General features: G+C 34.9%; 1 protein-coding gene across 6 annotated transcripts in view; it reads right to left on the reverse strand.

The window, feature by feature from the left end:
- Positions 1-2,162: 2,162 nt before the first annotated feature.
- Positions 2,163-23,644, reverse strand: part of LOC113262550 (UDP-glucuronosyltransferase 2A2) — a 55,944-nt gene continuing 34,462 nt past the window's right edge. For 3 of the 6 annotated variants that reach the window (XM_044387782.2, XM_026509003.3, XM_026509005.4), the window contains 5 exons: positions 14,219-14,367; positions 11,592-11,723; positions 9,218-9,305; positions 7,809-8,028; positions 2,163-3,895 (listed from right to left, as the gene is read on the reverse strand). In XM_044387782.2, coding sequence (XP_044243717.1) covers positions 3,616-3,895; positions 7,809-8,028; positions 9,218-9,305; positions 11,592-11,723; positions 14,219-14,367 — 869 coding nt within the window. In that variant the 3' untranslated portion in view covers positions 2,163-3,615. Of the gene's footprint in view, positions 3,896-7,808; positions 8,029-9,217; positions 9,306-11,591; positions 11,724-14,218; positions 14,368-15,538; positions 15,679-23,644 lie in introns of those variants that run through there. The other 3 variants (XM_026509001.4, XM_026509004.4, XM_057309555.1) reach the window with 2 other exon arrangements.

Raw genomic sequence — 23,644 nt, forward strand, 5'->3', positions numbered from 1 at the left:
TCTCGCTCTCCAAAAAATAAATACAGTCTTTAAAAAAGATAATAAGGTGGTTTGATTGAGCAGTCCTGTGAAGGTTGGTGTCTTTTTCCATACCCTCCAGAACTGGATCTTAAAGCTCATGCACAAAGGAGCAGTGGAGACTGGGGTGGAAACTATATATCAATGCACAGAGTTGGGGTTAATGTAGAGCATGAAATCAGCCATAATACCTGGCTTGCTAGCATGTAACACGGAGGCTGCTGGGGGCAATGGAAGGTTTTGGAGAATGCGGAGGCCTGCGTGACCTCTCTGCCATTGGAATGCCTCCCAGAGTTGCCTTCCCTGAAGCTTTCTTAGCCCAAGCAGCTGCCCTGTGATCTAAGAGATGTCTGCATTTTCCCCGAGACTATGTTTAACAGAGCTCCTAGAACATGCAGATTAGCATATCGTATCTTTCCTGTAAACAGGTCCTCCTAGTTTTAGGAAGACCTCTCGTCACACATCATGAGCTTGAGAAAGAGTAATAAGGATTTGTGATTATCCTGAAGGACCAATAAAAGCGGGAGCAAAGAAGAGCAAAGGATCTTTGTCTCTGAGCGTTGACCCCCTTGCTTTCTCCTGTCTTTCACAGCAAAGCTTGGAGTCATCTTTCATGCATCGGTACAGGGAGCGCTGGCCATTCCCCGCAGCAGAGCATGGACTTCACGTCACCAAGGCTCATTTGGCTACTGCGCTGTTGCATTCTCAATTTGTTACTAGCAGGGATCTCCCCCCCTCCTCTTCCCAATATGGGGAACTCCCAAGGGTTCTAGCTAGCCAAAAAGTAGAAAAATTGCATTGGTCACCTTCCATCCTAGAGGATGTACCATTTTTTCTTCATAGAAGTACTTATAATTTCCTAATAACAGATTTTCCCCTCACCTTCTCTGTAGTATTTCTGCCAGATCACAAACTGTGCACATGCAAGCTTAGTAAAAATGTTGGTGTTGATATCAAGATTGTGCAAGACAAGGAAACATATTTACAATGAAGGAAATGCAACAGTCTAATATTGATGGAATTTGCTGATTTTTAGCAAATTCTCCCTTAGCTAATGAGAGCTTTTCAGGGTTTTAGCTGGGAGACAATAACCTATCTATTTTAGGTGCTGTCTTAAAGGATGCAGTGTATGCTTCAGACCATAACCTCATGTATATGCCTTTTGTATTTTAGTTTGAATCCTTGGGTTCAGATCTCAAGGGGTTGAAAGTGGGAATGAGTCCCCGAACAAGCATGCCTACTATTTCCCTTAGACAAGTTTGTTTTTCATTATTACAGCTTGGAGTCATGTGGTTTGGAGGTTGAGTTTCTCAGGGGAGGAATGATTCCACCCAGGGATATAGCCATGCCTTACTTAGAGAGTAACTGAATTATTTTAAGCTTGATAATTATGAGCTCCTCTGCTTCAGAATTCAGTCAGAGAAGGTATTACTCTCTCAGCTGTGGTCATGGGTTCAGACACCAAAGATAAATTGGGCTGCTGACATTTATTTGGAGTGCATGAAGTTTTAGATCTTTCTATCAGGTAAATAATCCTAACCAGAGGAGATGCTGCCAGAAGATAAGGTGAACATGAAACGTTTATGAACAAAATCAGTAAAAGTATTAAGTGCAGCCTCCGGAATAGCTCCTAGGTCTGAGGAGATAGGGGCTCTGTAACAGTGCTCTGGCTCATGGGACTTGGTCAGCGTATTAAGGATGAGGGTTTCTTCATCTGAGCCGTTTTGCAAATGACTCCTAAGGAAAGTCCATTCTCACTGTGTATATATGTATGTGTGTATTATTTTTATTTGTTTATTATTTGTTTGTTTATTATCCAAATATATGCTGCAGTTAGAGTGACTAATGCAGTTGGCATCACCCAGGAATTTTTGCCAGCTGCCTTCTGGTGTTATTCAGGCAAAGGAAGAAACCTGCAGATAATCAGCAGGAGGGGAGAAAAGGAGGTGAGCAGGGACTATCTCTGTGCAGAAACAAATCTCTGTGTTGTGGGTAGCCAGTCTCAGAAACCAAATGGGTGCCTGAGCTTGGGTGGTGCTCAGCACCATGAATGCCTAGCCCCCCTCTCACTGGATCTTAAGCCATTTGCTGTATTCCAATAGCAGAAAATAAACGAGGCATGGAGCAAACACAAACAGCTCTTCTCAGGACATAAACAAATTGTAATAGTCAAAACACATCAACATGAATCACCTTTTAAAAATGCTAACATTTACATTTTTAGTCTTCACAAAATATTTAAGAATTTATTTGCATTTTTGGTAAGGTACATATTCAAAAAGAAATACATATTCCCATATCATATATCATGCAGTTATTTCTAAATTGGAAATAATTTTCAATACGCCACGTTAAAATGAATATGGATTTCAAAATTTTCAGTAAGCCAACATGTCATTTATAATCTTAATTATCCATGAAATACTGAAATTAAAACTTGAATTAAAATATATTATTAAGTTTATTGGGGTAAAGAAAATGCAGTCTTTGTTAAATTAATGCAGAGCTGACTCTAATATGAATTTTAATTGGTGCTTTCCATGATAAATATTTACTAAAACTTACCCTTAGTCAAGCAGATCTGCTAAAATCTTAAATCCTTGGCATAATACTTAACTGATAAGTTTAAATTCGTAAAAGATACAGACTGAAAAATAATGGAATGATGTTACATTCCAAGTAAATATTTGTTTTTGCTAAAAAACTACACCTTTCATTATAAACTCTCACTATAGATTATAGGCATTAGTGATTTTTCAATATCATGACATTCAACTTTAATGTTGTCAATGTACTGTTAATTAAAAATTTCATAAAATTTTTATATTTTCTTAATTATTTCATCTATAAATGATCTGGTCACCTTTGACATACTGCTGACATTATCTGTCCTTGAGAAAAAAAAGAAAAAACAACTCAATTTCTTTTGTTTGAGTGCAGTCCCCAGACCCTTGCATTAAAACGCACACAAGAGTGCTAGTTGTTTGCAGACAGGAACACAAACTATACTTATCTACGTATTGAATGGGAATTTGTAGACCTTCCTAGTAGGGTGCACTGTAATAGCTACTATCAATTTAGGCTCTGACCCCAGTGACTTTGAACAAGCAGAAGGGCTTATGTTTTATGAAAAAAGAAATCATTACTCTTCTTACAGCATACTAATTTATGGTGGTTCCTTGATTTGTATATTCTAGGGGAACTTGTGAATTTTATTCTTCTATATTCCCTACATCCATCACATTCAACTCACATTTTGTGTGCTCCTCAGGATTCAGCACGTTGTTAGTCAGCATATTCTTAAGGTTAAGCATAATGAAAAATAATGATATTTTGAATAGAAGATACATGAAATTATTAGTGTCCCTGTGTCAGGAAAATGAGAAGAAGAGGGTAAAGGCACCTGGGAAAACACAAAAGAAGACTGGGACATGTTCACTAGTAAATGATCATATTCAATACTAGGCTTTATCTCTAGGCTAAGGTAGAGGAATGGGAATTTTGAAAACAGGATGGCGATAATCTGTTTTCATTAAGGTCACCGGGGCTAGAATGAACAGGATTGCCCATTAAGGCCTTTGCCAAACTTGGAAAGATCTATTCCCTCTTTTTCTTCTTTCCTGTTTTACCAAATTTTCGACAAGAAAACAAACAACATTTTGTGACCAAGAATATAGCAGTTGCCACACAGGCCAGCAGGAACCCAATCACATCCAGAGAGTGGTACTGGAACCAGGTGAGGTTGTGAGCAGCTGGCCGCAGATGCTTGGCTCCTTTGTGGCGCATGACAAACTCAATCCAGAAGACTGCCCGATCCAGGGGCTTTACAGGCTGGTCATGGTGAATCCTCGATAACCTTGTAGCATTCTCTTTATAACTGGTAGACAAAAATAGAGAAATTAGAGAGTTTTTGTTTTCGTTACAGGTAATATGTGATACATGTTATATGTTATGTAAGCCAAAGGCTATAGATACATTGAGAAAAAGTTCATTCTTGCTGAGACATGAACTTTGCTGGTTGCACAGCATCTTAAGAATTGTGAAGGGAGGATGTAGAAGAAATATATTCTTAATAGAATGTGGTGAAATGCAGACATAAAAAATGGAATAAGTTTGCTGCAACTCTATGGTCTCATTTTAACAAGGAGGAATTTTGATATCGTGCATAGTTTCCAGGATTGTTCCAAAATCAAGACTGTGAATAACCTAATATTATGCAGAAATATTCATAAGAAGGTCCATAAGCATGGTCTTTAATCTCCGGCTACTTTATGCTCACAGACAAGAAGCTGATAATTGACATTAGTAAACCATTTCTGCAGTGTCTAAGATCTTGGCACTGTGATAATTCCTCCGTTGCACACACTGTGTCTTTGTGATGCAAAGGACAGTGCCTATATTGGCAATATCAAGATTGGCAAAGACACTAGGGTAATTTTGGAAATGGCAAGGATATGGAGTTTGCATTTTTAAGATAAATAGAAATATCTTGCTAGAATTAGAGCCCCCAATCCACGAGGCATATATGGAGTTAACTCTAATCTCTCAGACAGTAATGGGTATAGGTATGTATTTGAAAGGCAGGTTTTATCTTCAGTTGACATTTCTTAGTAGAGGAGCCAGAATTAGGATATTTCCTTTTGGTTTTGTGTTATAAATGAGTTCCAACTTGGAGACATGAAGATGCTGGAAGGTAAGTGATTTGTGAAGAGATTTCCTGGTGTGAGTTAGACATTGCTGGAATTGGAGAAGAAGCAACGTGATCATCATTCACCAGTGAACATGGTATGCTAGCTCCTGTAGGACGGGATAATTTACTTGTGTTCTTTCTTGTGTGCAGTGAGAAAGCATAGTCGTACTCTTTCAATAGGATTGACAAATAGGTAGGGTTAAAGCAGTAATTTCACGTGGTTCCTCCTAAAACATTTCAGGTAAACTGTAGGGGCAATAAAAGCCTGTCTTTCCAAATCATATTTTTGTTCAACATTTTCTCCATTCATAGATAGAGATTTAAAATCTGAAATACATATATACTGGACAGATAATCATGTAGTAGTGAATCCAAATAAAAATAAAGTATGTTTTCCTATAACTGAGACAAGAAAGCCCTATGCTCATATTTAAAATGATTATTTAACATTTTATTGTAGTCTAATGTTATATGAGTGTTCTCTTAAAATATTATAAGTAATTAAAATTACTATGGTTTATGTATTTAAGTGTAATCTTTTGTGTTCCTTAATTCCCTTAAGAAGTAATAAATGGCACAGAAATATATCTATATATACACTCTATAGTAAACTCTATTGTTCCCAGATGATTTCTGAGTTAGAATTAAGTTTACAGTTAATGTTAAGATATTTTAAAATAAATAATTTTAGGTATTTTCTTGGAAATTCCTGAGTACTTATGTTTCTGTCCTTTGCATCAATAGTTTTCAAATCAACAGTAAAATTTAATGGCATTCCATGAAATAAGGTAGAGTTCTAAAAAATTACGGAATTTACTCTTGCTTAGGAAAATGAACCAAATCATCAGCAGTAACAGCCCAGTCATAGTCCGATGCATCAGACATCAAGATCATCATTTATGAGAAACAGAAGATCATCGTCAGCCTAGCTGAAGCTCTTAACACCAGCTCCAGCTCCTGAATTGATGATATCTATAATATTTTGAAAATTATGACATAAACATGCATCTTAATAATAGTCATTTGATTGGAATGTGTGTGAGGGGGGAAATGGACCAGTAGCACTGACTTCTTAGGTTCAATTCAAGGCAAACATTCCCTTTTGGAGAGCAATACATTGACCCCCTTTGTCTAAAAAACCCTGCAACTAAGGCTTAGAATAGATGGTTTTATATAGACTAGTTCCACCAAAAAAAAACTGCACAAAATTGCCTTTGAGTTCACCTTCTCATCTACCTCCTGAATTTCAGATTTCAGTAATACAAAAGGAATGTTTTAGCTATCCTTTGAGTTTTGCCTCTGAATCAAAATTATTGATTCTGAGATAACCGGAAAGCAAATTTAAATATAAGACACGTATACAAATTCAGAGTAAATACTGAGAAAGCTAGATGAAAACTATGCCTTGATACCAACTTTTACAATATAGAGGGGGAACCATAAAAATGATGGACTTGGAATGTAATTGGGCATAATACATAGTTCAAAAAAGAGGAGAGTTGAAGTAAAATAAGAATGCAAGGGTTATGAATAAAAGATAAAAAATAGGTTATCAAACAAAAAGTGGTGATAAAGGGTATGTAGGAAATCTGTTGAAATAAATTGGCAACAAAATACCTCTTAAAGGATTAATAATGAAATTAGAAACTGTAATTTTCTAAAGACAAATAAGTAAATTTACTAATTTATGGATTGAGGAAATCCCAGCGAATTAAGAAAAGTAGAAAATGATTAAGACATTAAGAAAATGGTAGAGAAGGAAAACCAAAATATTTTAACATAGAGAATGCTGAAATTTGATGTCCCTGAAATAGAGATAAAAAAGGAACTAACAAACATTGTAATAAATAACAAAAAAATAATTTCTGAGAAGCAAAACAAATTTTATTCTAGATTAACAGTATTGAAAGGACATACTATAGCCCAGGGGAAAATGTAGAAAATAATTTATCAAGATAATTAGGTTTCTGAATTTTTTTTTAAAATATTTTTTCCAGACTGAAAAAGAAGCAAACAAAAATGATCAGACAGGCCTCAAATTCTTGTAGAAGGATTTAAAGCCAGAAGACCATGAGTCATATTTCCACAATTCTGAAGAAAAGAGAGAGCTAAAAAGCTTATATTCAGAGAGGTGAGATATCATTCTTCTATCAAGGCAATCAGCAAATATTGCTAAACATGATCTCAGGAATTTAATATCCATGAGTCTTATTGAAAGAAAATTTCACCTAATATATTCTGGTAAGAATGAATCTAAAATCTTTTGGAATAAAGACTCTCAGAATTAATGGCAAATATGGATTGGTTTAAGATACAGGAAAAGGCTTAATTTGAGGAAAATAAGAGGCATAACTATTGACAAATTAAAATCTTAAGTAATGCCTATTAGAGAGGAGATTATTTCTATTTTTTTGAGAGTTCAGCTGTTGCTAAAATCAAAAATACATAAAAATGGACGCTTAAAGCTGTATCCATATATTAATTCTTAAACTTGATGAGATTTTTCAGAGAAAAAGAAAGATATAATGATATATACCTAAAGTTAAATATAGTCTATAGATTCGTTGCAATTAATCTTTAGCTAAGTCAGATGAAATTCAAAATTTTGTTTAAAAATTCACACATAGTAATAGCCAGTATTTATAAAATTAGTACCTCCTGAGTATCTCTCCTCTCTGTGTATATGCATATACTGTGGTATATAGTCTGTGTTAATGATGGCTATTTTTGAATGATGCAGTGAATTATCACTTCCAATTTTGTACTTACTGAATGGCTATAATATTTAAATAGGCATATATAAGTGGGTCTATACGAACAAGCAGATTGTTCAAAAAATGTCTGAGAACTTATGCAATCGTTAAAATGATTGATTTTGAAAAAAAGGATTGATAAAATATTTGAAGTAATAGTATTTATTTCCCCATTTCAGCAAATGAGTTCAATGACTGGGAAATGAAATAATAAAGTGGTTTTCCTATTGGTCGTTATAGTTGTTATTTGAAAACCAATCCGTTAACAAAGTCATGAGACATTGAACATTTCCAAGTATGCTGGGTAACATAATCAACCGTAAACCTTTAAAAACAGTAGTACTTACGAAGGTTCATTAATGACTGTTCTCAAGGCAGTGAGCAGATCTTCACTGGTCATTGTGTTTATGTTCACCTCCACAGCCGCCCCTTTGGCCTTCATGTGAGCGATGTTATCAGGTTGGTCAGCAAACATAGGAACTCCCACCATAGGAACCCCATGATAAATAGCTTCATAGATTCCATTGGTTCCACCATGAGTGATAAAAGCTTTTGTTTTGGGATGACCTAGTTTGGGAATTGGGTGAGGATTTCATTATAATGTAACAGAATTTTAGAGAGAGAGAGGGAAAAAATTACAGAGTAACTCAATGAAGAAAGCATTTTGTACAAAAGCTGAGAGCACATGGGCTATTGCTATCTCAGAAAACTATGATCCCAGGAAAGGAGGAGGAATGCAATCCCTCTGCATCGTCTGGAAGGACTTTACTGAGAAGGAAAGACCAGAACTGAGACTGAAACTTAAAGAGTGATTAAATGCTCTTTTGTGAATCAAAGAAAGCATTGACTTTATAAAATTAACTACAAATACTCTATTTCTGCTTAAAACTGCAAGTAAAATGTGAGGGGTTTTTTTGCTTTATTTTTTAAATTTTATTTTAAATTCCAGTATAGTTACCATACGGTGTTATATTAGTTTCAGGTGTGCACTACAGTGATTCAGCACTTCCAGACATCACCTAGTGCTCCTCACAAGGGCACTCCCTAATCCCCATTGCCTATTTTATCCATCCCCCCATGCATCTCCCCTCTGGTGACCATCAGTTAAGAGTCTGTTTCTTAATTTGTCTCCCTCTCTCTTTTATTTTTCCTTGGCTCTTTTCTTCTTTTGTTGTTGTTCTGTAAATTCCTCATATTACTGAAACATAGGGTATTTTTCTTTCTCTGATTTTTTCTCTTAGTATTATACTTTCCAGCTCTTTTCATGTTCTTGCATATGGCATGATTTTAATCCCTTTGATGGTTGAATAATATTCCACTTTTTATATATACCACTTCTTCTTTATCCATTCATCAATCAATGGACACTTGAGCTGCTTCCATATCTTGGCTATTATAAATAATACTGCTATAAGTATAGGGGTGCATGGATACCTTTGAATTAGTGTTTTTGTATTCTTTGGGTAAATACCCAGTGGTGTGATTACTGGATTGTGGGGTAGTTTTAGTTTTTACTTTTTGAGGAACCTCCATACTGTTTTCAGAGTGGCTGCACCAGTTTTCACTCCTACCAACAATGCAAGAGAGTTCCTTTTTCTCCACGTCCTCTCCAACATTTGTTGGTTTTTGTGTTTTTGATTTTAGCCTAAAATGTGACATTTTTAACTATTACATATTTATTGAATTATTTACTGCTAAACAGTTACTTTACTTGTCCATTATTCAGCTGTACAGTTTTTCTTTCCCTCAGTCTTACCAAGAAGATCATTCTGGGGTATCCAATCATAGAGCTGAGTATTGGCTCCTAATGTAGCTGGTTTCTTTCCTTTGTATCTCCATAAAACCTGTCGAAGACAGTGCTTTAATTTTGCAAGTAAAAACACACAGTGAAGGCATCTTAATGCTGTGGAATTACTTATAAATCATGTGGCCCACCACTACTTTATGTGATAGTGAGAGAAGTAGACATAAGGGGTAGTTTGCAAACACGGAGATATAGTAAGACTGTTTACATCAACACTGTCAAAAAGGGCTTGAACTAATAGTCTATTCAATATAGTTTTATCGTGTTTATATTTATCACTTAAAAGTTTTGAGGTATGAGATTATAAGTAAAGATATATATAAAAGACTAGTTGAAGCAACCAGAGCATGTGGGTTTAAAAAGCATTAAAATAAACACAAATACTGTGTAAATTTACTGTCTTAAGGCCATCCTAACTCTCATGTTTCAAATGCAATTTTTCCAAAAATATAACTAGGTTTAAATTTTTGTTGTCTGGTTGTTGAATGATTGTCTTTCCTTCCTCCCTCTCTCCTTCCCTCCACCCCTCTCTCTTTTCTCCCTTCCTTCCTCCCTCCCTCCCTTCCTTCCTTCCTTCCTTCCTTCCTTCCATCCTTCCTTCCTTCCTTCCTCTGCTTTCTTTCTTTCTTTCTTTCTTCTTTCTTTCTTTCTTTCTTTCTTTCTTTCTTTCTTTCTTTCTTCTTTCTTTCTCTCTTTTTCTGTAGTTTTTGAGGGAGGAAGAGCTGGAGGTCTGCTTTACTTCATTTTTTAATGAAGTATCTTGTTTGGATGCTAACCTTTTGTTACATACTTTATGCAGGTGGGAGGAGCTCTGTAAGTTCAGATTAAATATTAGTAGGTGGCAACCTTATTTTTTAAAGTGTTTATTTATTCAACAATTCCATATCTCACCCACTGATCATCATGACAAGTGCACTCCTTAATCCCCATCACCTGTTTAACCCATGCCTCCACCCACCTCCCCTCTGATAACCAACAGTTTGTTCTCTATAATTACGAGTCTATTTCTTGGTTTCTCTCTCTCTCTCTTTTTCCCCATATTCATTTGTTTTGTTTCTTAAATTCCACATATGAATGAAATTATACGATATTTGTGTTTCTTTGACTTATTTTGCTTAGCATTATACTCTCTAGCTCCACTCATGTCTTTCCAAATGGCTAGATTACATTCTTTTTTATGGCTGAAAAAATATTCTATTGTGTATGTATACCACATCTTTTTTTTTTCAAATTTTTATTTACATTTTAGTTAATTAGCATATAGTGCAACATTGGTTTCAGGGTAGAATTTAGTGATTCATCACTTACATAATACCTTATCTTCTTTATCCATTCATCTGTCCATGGACACTTGAGTTGCTTCCATACTTTGGCTATTGTAAAGCTGCTATAAACATCAGGGTGCATGTATCCCTTTGCATTAGTGGTTTTGCATTCTTGGGTAAATACCCAGTAGTATGATTACTGGATCATAGGGAAGTTCTATTTTTAACTTTTTGAGGAACCTCTATACTGTTTTCCACAGTGGCTGCATGAGTTTGGGTTCCCAACAGTGCAAGAGAGTTCCCTTTTCTCCACATCCTCGGGTGGCAAGCTTTTTAACAAAAAAGTTTAGAAATAAAAATTCAGAGATTTGACAGGCCTAATAAGTATGCTCACCTTTATGGAGTTGTATATTTTTAACTAATATGCCAATATGAAGAGTTCTAGGGTATTTCATAAATAGGACTATAGAAAGACTAGAAATCTAGAACTATAATGACAACAAAATTTAAGTTAACTGAATATCATAAATCAGAAAATATATATTGTTTGATAATAATAGGATTTTTAACTCTTTTTACTGAAGAAATTTCAGTATAGAAAGATAGGCTTCTACTTCTAAACCAACTAGATCTTGATACAGTGTCAATAAGACCTAGAAATATAAAGTATATCCCTGAACATAATTCCTATCTACTCTAGTATAGCATCTCTCTTTTCCTGGACCTTGGAGCTAACACACTTGAGAATTTGGGGAGTAGTCAATGCAGGTCATAAGATTTCAAAGAGTAAAAAGGTATTGGGATCTTAACATTTCCATCTCTATTTCACTGAAGATAAATGATTGTATAAAAAGATGGAGTTCCATAATAATGCAAAGGCTTACTAAGCAAATGATTAAATGTGCCTCAATATAGCATTTTAATGTTTTAAGAAGTTTTTACTTGAAGGTGGTACTAATTACGCTCAGTGTTTTGGCTTTGATCTGGGAAAAGTGCTGTTAGTCACACTTTCTCTCCAATTGACCAAGTAGCTATTCACCAGGACGCAAGGTTGTACTGACCTTCTGTGGAATCTGGGCTAGGGCTGAGGCAATGAGATTGGCTTTTTCATCTGTGAGGTTTTTGACCATTGATCCCAGAGAAAACACCACAACACCATCTTCACCTGAACTTTGGACAAATTCTTCCATTTCCTACAGCAATAAAATTCTATTACAAACACGCGGGATAGCAGGGGGTAAAAAGTTTACCTGTTCTTCTAAATAGGCCGCGTCAGGAGAAGTGTCAGAGACGTTAGACTGGTTCTATCTTCTGCCACAGAGAACCATCTAGTTCTTTAAGAGGAAATATGTTCCTGAAAACTATGGCTCAAATATATAATGAGTGATTACAAATAAAGGCATAGAGCCAGACCATTATAGAAAGTGAATAGGCCAGAGACAGCTCTTCCCATGGTTCATGGAACACTTACCCTCAAGGCTTCATTTTATGAACCAACAGAGATGTTTGCAAACTCAAAAATATTCCTTGTAAGGAAGCCCAAAACATGTCAGTTTTCATCCAATTAATTATTAATAAATCAGTCTAACTCTCTGTTAGGCATTCAGGATATTTTTCTCATGTTAATACTTTTCCTGATTAATGGGGCTAAAAATGAATTTCTTTTTAGAATTGAGATCTATAGTAATACATTTTAAAACTAAACTACTGCTATTTTTTTTAATCACAATAACATTTATGAGACATTGCTTCCCTACCTTCCCACAAGTAGCTGGCATGCCTTGATTTGAACCTTAGGACAGTGATAAATATAAACTTCTCTACGAATAAAATGCTGTGGGTCACCACTTACAGTTGTGCAAGTCGGGCACTGCTAAGTCTGGGACCGGGGTCTTTTGCATTCTAATCTATGTGAATGTCAGCTTCTAGAGATGTGTCATACATTCCCTGTGCAATTATTTGTGGCTTCCCTGCAATATCTCTCACTGTATTTATTACATTTCTCAATTGTATTTATTTATTTATTTATTTATTTATCAATATATTTCTCAATTTCAGGCTAGGAAAATTACTAGGGAAATGATCATGCCGTAGATGAAGTGGACTACTCTTCTGGCTAAGATAATGTTAAGAGAATATCTCTGAAGTCCCAGAAATTGGTATTTTGCCATTTTGATTCATCTCCCTAGAGACAGTGATGGAATAAACACACACACACACACACACAAACACACACACGTATATGAACACTTACTGATCTAGCAGTTGGATTTGGATTCTTGATTTGGCTGTCTTTCATTGCTTTTTTTCTGTGTATACAGTGACTGGCATCATTTTTTCATCAGAGATATAAGCTGTGATAGGTGTTCATATGGCCCAAATGTGTGTATTAATAATTGGGTTTGGAATGGAATAATTTCCCTCCTCTTGTAAAAAAGTCCGAGTTGTTTTGCGAAATTGTGTATGTGAAAAGGGAGGACGGGAGGATGAATATAATAGTGTGGCACACGGTATTATCTACTGAGCCAAGGAATATGTCCTGTCTCTTTCTGTACCTTCGTTTAGAGATTGGTTCATTATTTGCTATAATAACACTCAATAGAGCTTACCTGTAGCTATAACTTGACTGGTAAGAAAAGCATATTCAGAATCCTAAAATAAAATTGAAACTTAAATGTGTATCTTACCCTAAATAGAAATCAAGAACTCTCCTGAGAACACTATTTAACCTGCAATCTTCTACGGAGATTATGCTCACTTACCTCAACCCAAGCAATGGGTGTGTGTCTCCTCAATCCCTTGATAATGGTAGTTATTGATAAAGAAGGTTAAATACAATATTTTTTTATCCTTTTTATCTATTATTCTCTTTTATTTCTCAATGTTGTCTTCTTTCAACATTTTTGGCTGTCCACATTTATTTGTTGGTGACTTTGGAATGTGGTATCCTTTTCAGAAATTTTAGAAAACCCAGACACTGTGATCTTAAAGAAAGAATTCAGGGTTTGGGTCTCTTAGTTCTATGACTTATTTATTTTGATGACTCCTAATCTGTTTCTAATGCTCTTTGTTAAAACCTAGACCTTGTATTACCCATAGGATTACTAGAAACATTCACCTGAAAATTTCTTTGGCTCCTTAAAGTGAATAGGTCCAAAACTGAATTCATCATTGTCATCTCAAAAAAGTTCTTCCATGAATTATTTTTTTTCTCGGTAAAGATCACTATTTTCCAAGAAGTGCTACCTGATTCCATGTCTTCTGTAAACACCTACTTCTTCTTACTGACAAAACTCTGGAATCTAGCTGAGAGTTCTCATGAAAGCATCTTTATCACTCAAGCAATCATAGTAACTGTCCCAATTCATAGCTCCACCAGGTTTGTTAGGAAGACTATAGTAATCTCCTGAGTAATTTCCTAGGCCCTAGCTTCCTGTGGCTTCAATCAGTACCCAAACTGTAGACACACTGATATTTTAACATGCCATTTGAATCACTTCTTTCCTTAGCCAAAATATCACAGTGAAGTCCAGAAAAGGTAATATCAGTCATAAGAGACCCCTATGATTTGTAAAATAGATTTGGAGTAGCAAACAACATATCTTTGTTATTGAGGCAGTACACTGTAAAGAAAAATCAGCATTGTATCATAAGGTACAAAAGAAACCCTCCACTGTAATAGACCTACCTTAGGTAATGGTTTGGCAGGTTTACAATGCAAGCCTCCTACAAACTCAAAATTAGGTAAGTATGGACGAGGAAATTCAAAATCCCAATACGTCCGGATTAGCCAAATTTCTGCTTTTCCCATAATCTCACACAATGTAGTGGGTCTTCCTGGAGAAAATGAAAAAAGTTGTGTGAAGCTTATTAGTATATATGTTTGTTGGGATACAATTTACACTAATTTACCAACAAGCTATTAAGGAAAAAATAAATCTATGTCTCCTAGATTCTTTATCACATCTAGATGTTAAAAGGAAGGGGAAATTAAAATGATAAGGAGGGAAGAGACAGATAAGGAAGGAAGAAAGGAGAGAGGGAGGAAGGGAGGAAGGAAAGAAGAGAGAGAGGGAAGAATAGAGGCCAAGGAGGGAGAGAGAGAGGGAGGGAGGGAAGAAAATGGAAGTAAGAAAGAGAAGAAGGATGAGAGGTGAGAAAGAGGGAGGATGAGAAGATATTTGGGTAGAGAAAGTAATTTGTAACTGTAGTTTCACAAAAAAAAATTTTAATAAAAATTGTTGCCACAACTCCATTTACTGATGAATTTAGTACTCATTGTTTCTCTCCAATTAAATGACAGATGATAGATTAGCCCCATTGTATCAACACCAAATTCCTTCTCAATGGTTTTCTAACTTCTAATTAGGAATGTATGTCTACCTTCCAGCTTGTTACAGTCTCCGGTTCACTCATAATGTTAAGGAATCTCACCAGCATTTATTTACTTTATCTTTCTGAATCAAATCCCATCACTTTCCACCACAATTGATTTGCCACTAGTTTCTTAGTTGAGATGCCCTGAATAATTCATACCCAATACAACCCCCTTTGCAGTGTGGAATATACATGTACATACCACTAATATCACAGTTATTTTAGTGTTACCTTTAAATGATGTTTTTTTGAAAGGAAGAGTCTAAGTATTAATTTTGGAAGATTTGTAGAGGGGAAGAATGAGTATTTGCAAGTGACCAAGTCAAACATAGTTAGACACAGAAAACATGGAACATTGCATCAAGAACTGGGGATGTACTGTATGGTGACTAATATAACAAAACATATTATTTAAAAAAAAAGAAAACATGTTTTGCATGTAAATAAATAAAAGCTCATATGACAATTCTCCTTTCTTAGCGATTACAATCAAAATTGGTGGTCATATACAACACAGACTCAACAGCCTCTTTTTAGAGTCATTGCTTTGTAGTGTTTGAATTTACGTCTGAGGTTGTATAGTCAAACGCCTTAATCTGATAATGAAGAAGAATTTCTCAAGGATGCTCACCTTGAAATTGCCAGAGATTGGATAAAAACACCACTTCACAGCTTCCATGTCAAATATTTATGTACTTTAGAGGTCTTGTTCCATGCGTGTCATGTCCTGTCTTGATTCCAACTCCTTAGGTGAAATTATAGTGTATAGCTCATAGAACACATTTCGAGAAATACCTAACTTACAGAATTTACTAAAATTCTATATTTGAAGCAGTGATGTAGTTACAAATACGAAGTCAATGAAAAGTAAAGAAAATAGAATTGAACAAAAGTATGCAAATGTTGGCAAATAATTTCATAAGACATTTTAAATGTTATATTGGGAATTATAAATAAAAAATACAGAATTAAAATTTACCACCAATCCTTTTCCTGTAATTATATAATTCACACAAACCATATTATGAACACTGTGGAGAATTATATAAATGAACTATTAAATTTGAGTTACCATGTAAATACTGTTAATGTTTTAGTATATTGTTATAAACCTACATGATGAGTCTACCGAGGTGACTTAATTTCAAAGAGCTCTTAGAGTTAGCCTGCATTGATAGCAAAATGCCTTACAGTAGGCAAGATAGATAGGAGGGCATTTCAGTGGAGGACAGTTACCAGTCTCTCAGAGGAAAGTCGTGTTAGCTAGGTTGGTATCTAGAGAAACTCTTCAAGGCTAAGGTTATTAGATTCTTTTTGAAGACATGTGAGGAAACTAACATGTATAAGTTATGGGTCACTGTTAAAAAATTAACACTTTACTTTTTCAGAGCAGTTTTATGATCACAGTAAAATTGAGGGAAAGGTGAGATTTTTCATATACCCTTGCCTTCACACATGCATAGACTCTCCATTATTAAAATCCCCAAACATAGTGGTACGTTTGTTAGAATTAATGAACTTATATTGGCACATTATATCATCTGAAGTCCATAGTTTACATTATAGTTAACATTATAGTTAAATTCTGTGAGTTCGGACAAATGTAGCATGATATCTAGGCATCGTTCTGGTATCATACAGAGTATTTTCACTGCCCTAGAATTCCTCTCTGTTTTGCCCATTCATCTCTCTTCCCTCCGTACTCCTGGAAAACGCTGCTATTTTGTTGTCTTCACAGTTTTCCCTTTTTCACAATGTCATACAGTTGGATTTATACAGTCTGTAGCCTTTTCAGATGGCATTCTTTCCCTTAGTAATATGCATTTAAGGTTTCTCAAAGTCTTTTTATGGTGTGAGAGCTCATTTATTTTTAGCACTGAATAATGTTTCATTGTCTAGATCTACCAGTTTGTCCATTCACCTCCCAACAGACATCTTGGTTGCTTCCAAGTTTGGGCAAACATGAATAAAGCTGCCCTAAATATCCGTGGGCTCATTTTTGTGTCGACATAAGTTTTCAGCTCATTTGGGTAAAGACCAAGGACTATGATAGTATGGTAAGAGTATGCTTAGTTTTTAGAAACCATCAATATGCCTTCCAAAGTGTCTGTACCATTTTGTATTCTCATTAGCAATAAATGAGAGTTCTTGTTCCACAACTAGCCAGCATTTAGTATTTGTCACTATTCTGCTTTTTGTGCATTCTAACAAATGTGTAGTGCTATCTCATTATTTCAATTTGCATTTCCCTCATGGCACATGAGATGGAGCGTTGTTTTACACACTTGTTTGACAGCTGTCTATCTTCAGCTGATGAGGTGTCTGTCTTTGCCCCATTCTTAATTGTGTTATATGTTTTCTTATTGAGTTTTAAGATCATATATATAGTGGGGGTCAGAGGGAGAGAGAGAGAGAGAGAGAGAGAGAGAATCTTCGGCAGGTTCCATGCCCATTATGGAGCCCGACACGGGGCTCAATCTCACAACTCTGATATCATGACTTGAGCTGAAATCAAGAGTTGGATGCTTAACCAACTGAGCCACTCAGGCACGCCTAAAAATATTTTTAGGTAACAGCCTTTTATCAGGTGCACCTATTGCCAATATGTCCTGTCAAACAGTGTCTTATCTTTTAATTCTCTTAACATTGCCTTTTACTAAGCAGAAGTTTTAATTTTAGTGAAGTCCAGCATATTCATAATTTCTATTTTGTACCTTTGGTGCTGTATATAAAAAGTCATTGCTATACCCAAGATCATCCAGTTTTTTTCCTAGGTTATATTCTAGGAGTTTTATAGTTTTGCCTTTTACCTTTAGATCTATGATTCATTTTTAGTTAAATTTTGTCAAGGGTGTAAAGTCTGTACCTAGATTCTTTTTTGCATAGGGATGTCCAGTTTCTTGAAAAGACTATCCATTGTACTACTTTTGTTTCCTTATCAAAGACCCATTGACTACCTTGTGGGGGTCTATTTCTGGCCTCTGTTATCATTTATTTCCTTTTCTTGTCTCATTTCCTTAGCTAGAAATTTCAGTATTATGTTGAGAAGGTCTGGAGAGAGATGACATCTTGCCTTATATCTAATCTTGGAAAAAAACTTTCAGTGCCCCATTATTAAAGATGATTTTACCTATAGGTTTTTTGTTTTGTTTTGTTCTGTTTTTCTAGCTGTATTTGTTTTGTTTTGTTTTGTTTTGTTTTTCTAACTGTGGATATTTATCAAGTTAAAGAAGGTCCTTTCTATTCCTAATTTACTGAGAGTTTTAAACATGAATGGGTTTTGGATTTTGTCAAATACTTTGCATCTATTAATATGCTCCTGTGACTTTTTTTTTTAGCCTCTTGATGTGATGGATGACATTAATTGATTTTATTTTATAGGAACAGTAATTTCATTTATTTACTGTTTAAGAGTTGTAAGTTATAGTAGGACTTAGCCTCTCACAAGACTGGACATCGATCATCTCTTTGTAAAAGAGGTTCTTTTTCCCAAACATTCCGTCCAAAGGATGAATGGTCTGTTTGCACCCAGTGCCATCCAAATGTTCAAGTCAAAAATATTTATACATTTCATATACAATTGTATATATGTGTATATACATATATATATATATGTATATACACACACATTTTTTTTTCCCCTAAATAAGTGACATATGCTCGGAGCTGCCTGGCTGACATAATGACAAATTTATGCATCAGCAACATTCTGAAACAGTAGTTAAAACTCAAAACAGCCATGACCTCTCAGTTCTGTGTGTAGAATTACTGCTGGCAGTGGCAAACAGAGGTCTTCTTGCAGTTTTAGGTCGATTATGGGCTATTGGCCTCCTTCCACCAGCAGCAAGATATTTTCATAAAAATAACCCATCTGAGGGAAATCTAAGTAGTAAGATCAATTAAAAATCAACATTTTTGAATGTTGAAGCAGTCTTGCATATCTAGGATAAATCCTACTTGATGGTAGTATATAATTATTTTTAAATACATTGTTGGATTCAATTTGCTAACATTTTGTTAAGGATTTTTGGATTTATGATTATGAGAAATGTAGGTCTATAATTTCCTTTATTGTAATGTCTTTGTCTGGTTTTGATATTTGGGTAATACTGGCCCCATAGAATGAGTTAAGAAGTATTTCCTCTTCTTCTGTCTTCTAAATGTGATTGTAGAAAATCAGTATAATTTCATTATTAAATATTTGGTAGAATTTGCCAACAAACATATGTGGGACCAGTGCTTTCTGTTTTGGGGGTAATTATTAATTCAATTTAATAGATCTAGACCTATCTAGATTGTCTACTTCTTCTTGTATGAGATTCGGCAGATTATGTCTTTCAAGGAATTGCATTGTTCAAGGAATTTGTGGCATTTGTTTGTTATCCTTTTTAATGTCCATAGCATCTGCAGTGAGGCATCTTCTTTTATTCCTGATAGTTATTTGTATCTTCAGATTTTTAAATTATTTTTTATTCTTTATTTTGTTTCGGTTGGCTGGAGTCTGATCAATTTTATTGATCTTTTCAACAAATCACTTTTGGGTTTCATCGATTTTCTCTATTGATTTCCTATTTTCTGTTTCATTGATATCCACTTAAATTCTTATTACTTCTCTTCTTCTGCTTACTCTGGATTTAATTTACTCTTCTTTTGCTAGTTTTCTCAGGTGGAAAATTAGATTATGTGTTTCAGATTTTTATTTTCTTTTTTTAAATCAAGGTATAATTGACATACAACATTATATTAATTTCAGATGTACAACATAATGAATTGATATTTGCATATATTGCTAAGTGGTCACCACGATAAATCTAGTTTACACCCACCACCATACATAGTAGCAGAATTTTTTTTGATGAGAACTTTTAAGATGTACTTTGTCAACCACTTTCAAGTATGCAATAAAGTATTAACTACAGTCGCCATAACTACAGAATGTATATTACATTTTTATGACTTATGTATTTTGTAGCTCTAAGTTTGTACCTTTTGACTCCCCTCACCCATTTCACCCAGCCCCACCCCTGCCTCTGACAACCACCAATCTGTTCTCTGTATCTATGAGCTTGTTTGTTTGTTTCTTTTTTCACATATACGTGAAATCATACTGCATTTGTCTTTCTCTGTCTGACTTATTTCACTTAGCATAAGCCAAACTCAGGAACAGGGAGTCGAATGGTGGTTGCCAATGATGGGGGCTGGGGCTAATAGGGAGGCGTTGGCCAAAGGGTACAAAATTTCAGTTAAAAGATGAATAAGATCTGGGGATCTAATATTCACCATGGTCACTATAGTTAACAACATTGTGTTATATACTCAAAAACTGCTATGAGAGAAAGAAAATATTAAATGTTCTCACCACACACACACACACACACACAAACACACATACAGAAATGGCAGTGTACTAACTAGCATTACTGTGGTACTCTTTTTGTGGTATATATGTGTATCAAATCATCATGTACATTTTACACTTACAGAATATTTTTTGTTCAATAAAGCTGCAAAAAGAGCTAATATGGAAGAAAGGAAGTAAGATAACAAATAGAAGCAAAACCAATTATATAATGAAATTTCTGAATGACAAAATAAGCATTGCAGATAATTAGGGAAAAGAAGGAGCCTTGAATAAATAGTGATAATAAAAGTCTTTATCCTTATGCAAGGGTAGGGATAAAGAAGGGAGAGGAGAGGGGCGCCTGGGTGGCACAGCGGTTAAGCGTCTGCCTTCGGCTCAGGGCGTGATCCCGGCGTTATGGGATCGAGCCCCACATCAGGCTCCTCAGCTATGAGCCTGCTTCTTCCTCTCCCACTCCCCCTGCTTGTGTTCCCTCTCTCGCTGGCTGTCTCTGTCTCTGTCGAATAAATAAATAAAATCTTTAAAAAAAAAAAAAAAAGAAGGGAGAGGAGAGAGATGGGGGAAGGAAGCTGGGAAGATCAAAGAAGGAAGAAGAGTAAAGGAAGAAAAGCAAAAAGAAAAGACATTGACCCCAATTTATAAAACACAGAAAAATAAAATGCTAAGTATTAAATCCTTCAAAGGAAAAAAAAAACACAGCTTGTTTGAAGATAGTATAAAAGGAATTTATGCTTTCATAGTAAGAAAAAATTTCCCGAAGTGAATTAAAACAAAATAAAGGAAATAGGTAATTAATTTGACTACATTAATAAAACCTGAAAGTCATCACAGGAGATTTAAGAGAATGAGAAAGACATCTTAAACTGCAAGAAGGTATCTACAATACATAAAACTGACAAAGGCTTATCTAGGATTTATAAGGGATTTATTCAATCAATAATGAAAACACAAGCATATCCATTAGAAAAAAATGGACAAAAGAAGATAAGCAGGGTATTCATCGAATAGAAGAAGAAGTGGAAATGGCTCATAAAATATGAAAAGTTACTCAATCTCGGTATAATCAAGGAAACCCAAAAAAAAGTATGACATAATTTCAGATGAATTGGATCAACCAACCTGAAAAAATAATTTAATTCTCTTTGAGATGAAAAGTCAGAACATGGTGACAGTTGCAGAACTTTGTAAATATGATACATATCATTGTACATTTAAAATGTGTCACATTTATGGAATGTCAATTATATCTCAATATAACTGTTAATAAATGTCATTCAATGATACGCTGACTAAGGACGTGGAGCAATGGGGACTACAATGCCCTGGTAACAGGTGAAGTGAAAATTTTTATTTTCTTTGCTGAAGTATAAATTTTTGAGCAAAGTCTGAGATTACCTGGTAGGGGAAAAGATATAATTTATATTATACCTTATTTATACTATTGCTTTTATACAACAGGAAACATATGCAAATGTTCATAACAGCAGCATTACATGAAAAACCATTCAGCCAGATCTCCATCTACAGAATGGCATGGCCTAGATACACAATAAAACATTATCTATAGATAAAGCTCTATCTATAGAGCTTAAAACAAAGAAAATACATGATTCCATCACGAAAACAATATTGAACATAGGTAGTGAATCTATATTTGTAATTGTATACTATTCAAAAAACAACAGTAGTTTTGAGAGAATCACATATACATGGCAGATGTAAAATTTTCAAAATGTTCAACAAAGTCAGGCTTATAATTTCCATTGGAACAAGGGTGTTTCTAAGGGAGTGGCAATGACCTATTTCTGAACTTGGTTATAGAGTATACAGACGTCTATTTTATTATGTCTTTCAACTGTACATTTACATTTTTTATACTTTTTTGTTGGTATGATATTTTCTAAAATCTGAAAGTAGATGCATAATATTTTAAATAGATATAAAATGTTTTTATGTCTGTGTAAAGTAGTTGAAAATTCCCAAGTCAATTGATGGGCTTAAAATATATTTGTAATACATATTATAGCAAAAAGGCTTAAATTCCCTAAAATGTTAGTTATAGGTCAGTAAGATAAGCAGACCCGAAGAAAATGGAATTGCTATCCACCTCAGAAATGGTCTGAGGATAAAGGCTAAATGATTCAGCAATTTTAGAGAACATTATGGCAAGGATATAAGTGCAATAAATTTCGGACATTTCTTGTCATATCAGAGTTGGAACAACCCACGTAGCTCTCACGACTAGACTAGTTCAATGATTTGTTGCATGAATACTATTATGTGAATGTAAAGAATGATGTAAGTTTCAAAATATTCTGTAGAAAGATGTCAAGTCTAGATTTGGTGAAAAGAAAGGCAAAAATGAATAGTTAGTAATTCCTCCTAATGACAAAGAAAAAAAAGATGTACATAAATCCTTACGTTTTGTGATGCACGGATGGTGTCTTGATGTAAAGACAAGAATAGTTAATAATACTAGATATGGAAATATGAAGCCAATTATCATTCATTATATATATTTTTGTTTTGTTTAAAATTTTTAGCCATTTGTATTAGTTTTTTTTTTAAAGATTTTATTTATTTATTTATTTGACAGAGACAGAGACAGCCAGCGAGAGAGGGAACACAAGCAGGGGGAGTGGGAGAGGAAGAAGCAGGCTCATAGCAGAGGAGCCTGATGCGGGGCTCGATCCCATAATGCCAGGATCACGCCCTGTGTTGAAGGCAGACGCTTGACCGCTGTGCCACCCAGGCGTCCCTGTATTAGTTATTTTTATTATGAGATTGAGAATGAAGTCATGCCCATGGTGCATTCAGAAATTCCTGATAAAGAACATGAGAGAATGTAGGAATGAAAATCAACAAAAGTACAGATAGCAAACAAACAAACAAACCTGTTAAAGATGATAGAGTTAAAATTTGCCAGAGATCCTAAGGACTACATTTATTCCATAGTATTTATACACACAGAATCCTGTAACTTTCCCCTATCTATGCATACCATGCCAATGGCCTAAATACTTATTGAGTAGAACTGGAAAAGCATCTCTGATCATCATATTATATTTATTTTTCTATGTCTTGCATTGATTTCTGAGAATAGAATTGAGGCCCAAATCCCTTCTTCTTTACTTCAGGTCCATAGAGCCCTACACACTGCCTGCACTCAGGTAGTGCATCCGGGGTCTTACATCATTTATGGTGAAATCCGCATAGTATAAATTTAAATCGTGTATAAAACAAAGGATTTTTCAAGTGGATTCCTTTGAATATTAGTTTGTGAAACAAAGTTTCAGTGTTAGGGACTGACTGGTGTTCCTCTAATATTCATATGTTGAAATCTGATTAAATTTTGAGATAGGTCTTTAAAGGTGA

The sequence above is a fragment of the Ursus arctos genome, unplaced genomic scaffold (assembly GCF_023065955.2).
Source record: "Ursus arctos isolate Adak ecotype North America unplaced genomic scaffold, UrsArc2.0 scaffold_9, whole genome shotgun sequence".
Taxonomy (NCBI): domain Eukaryota; kingdom Metazoa; phylum Chordata; class Mammalia; order Carnivora; family Ursidae; genus Ursus; species Ursus arctos.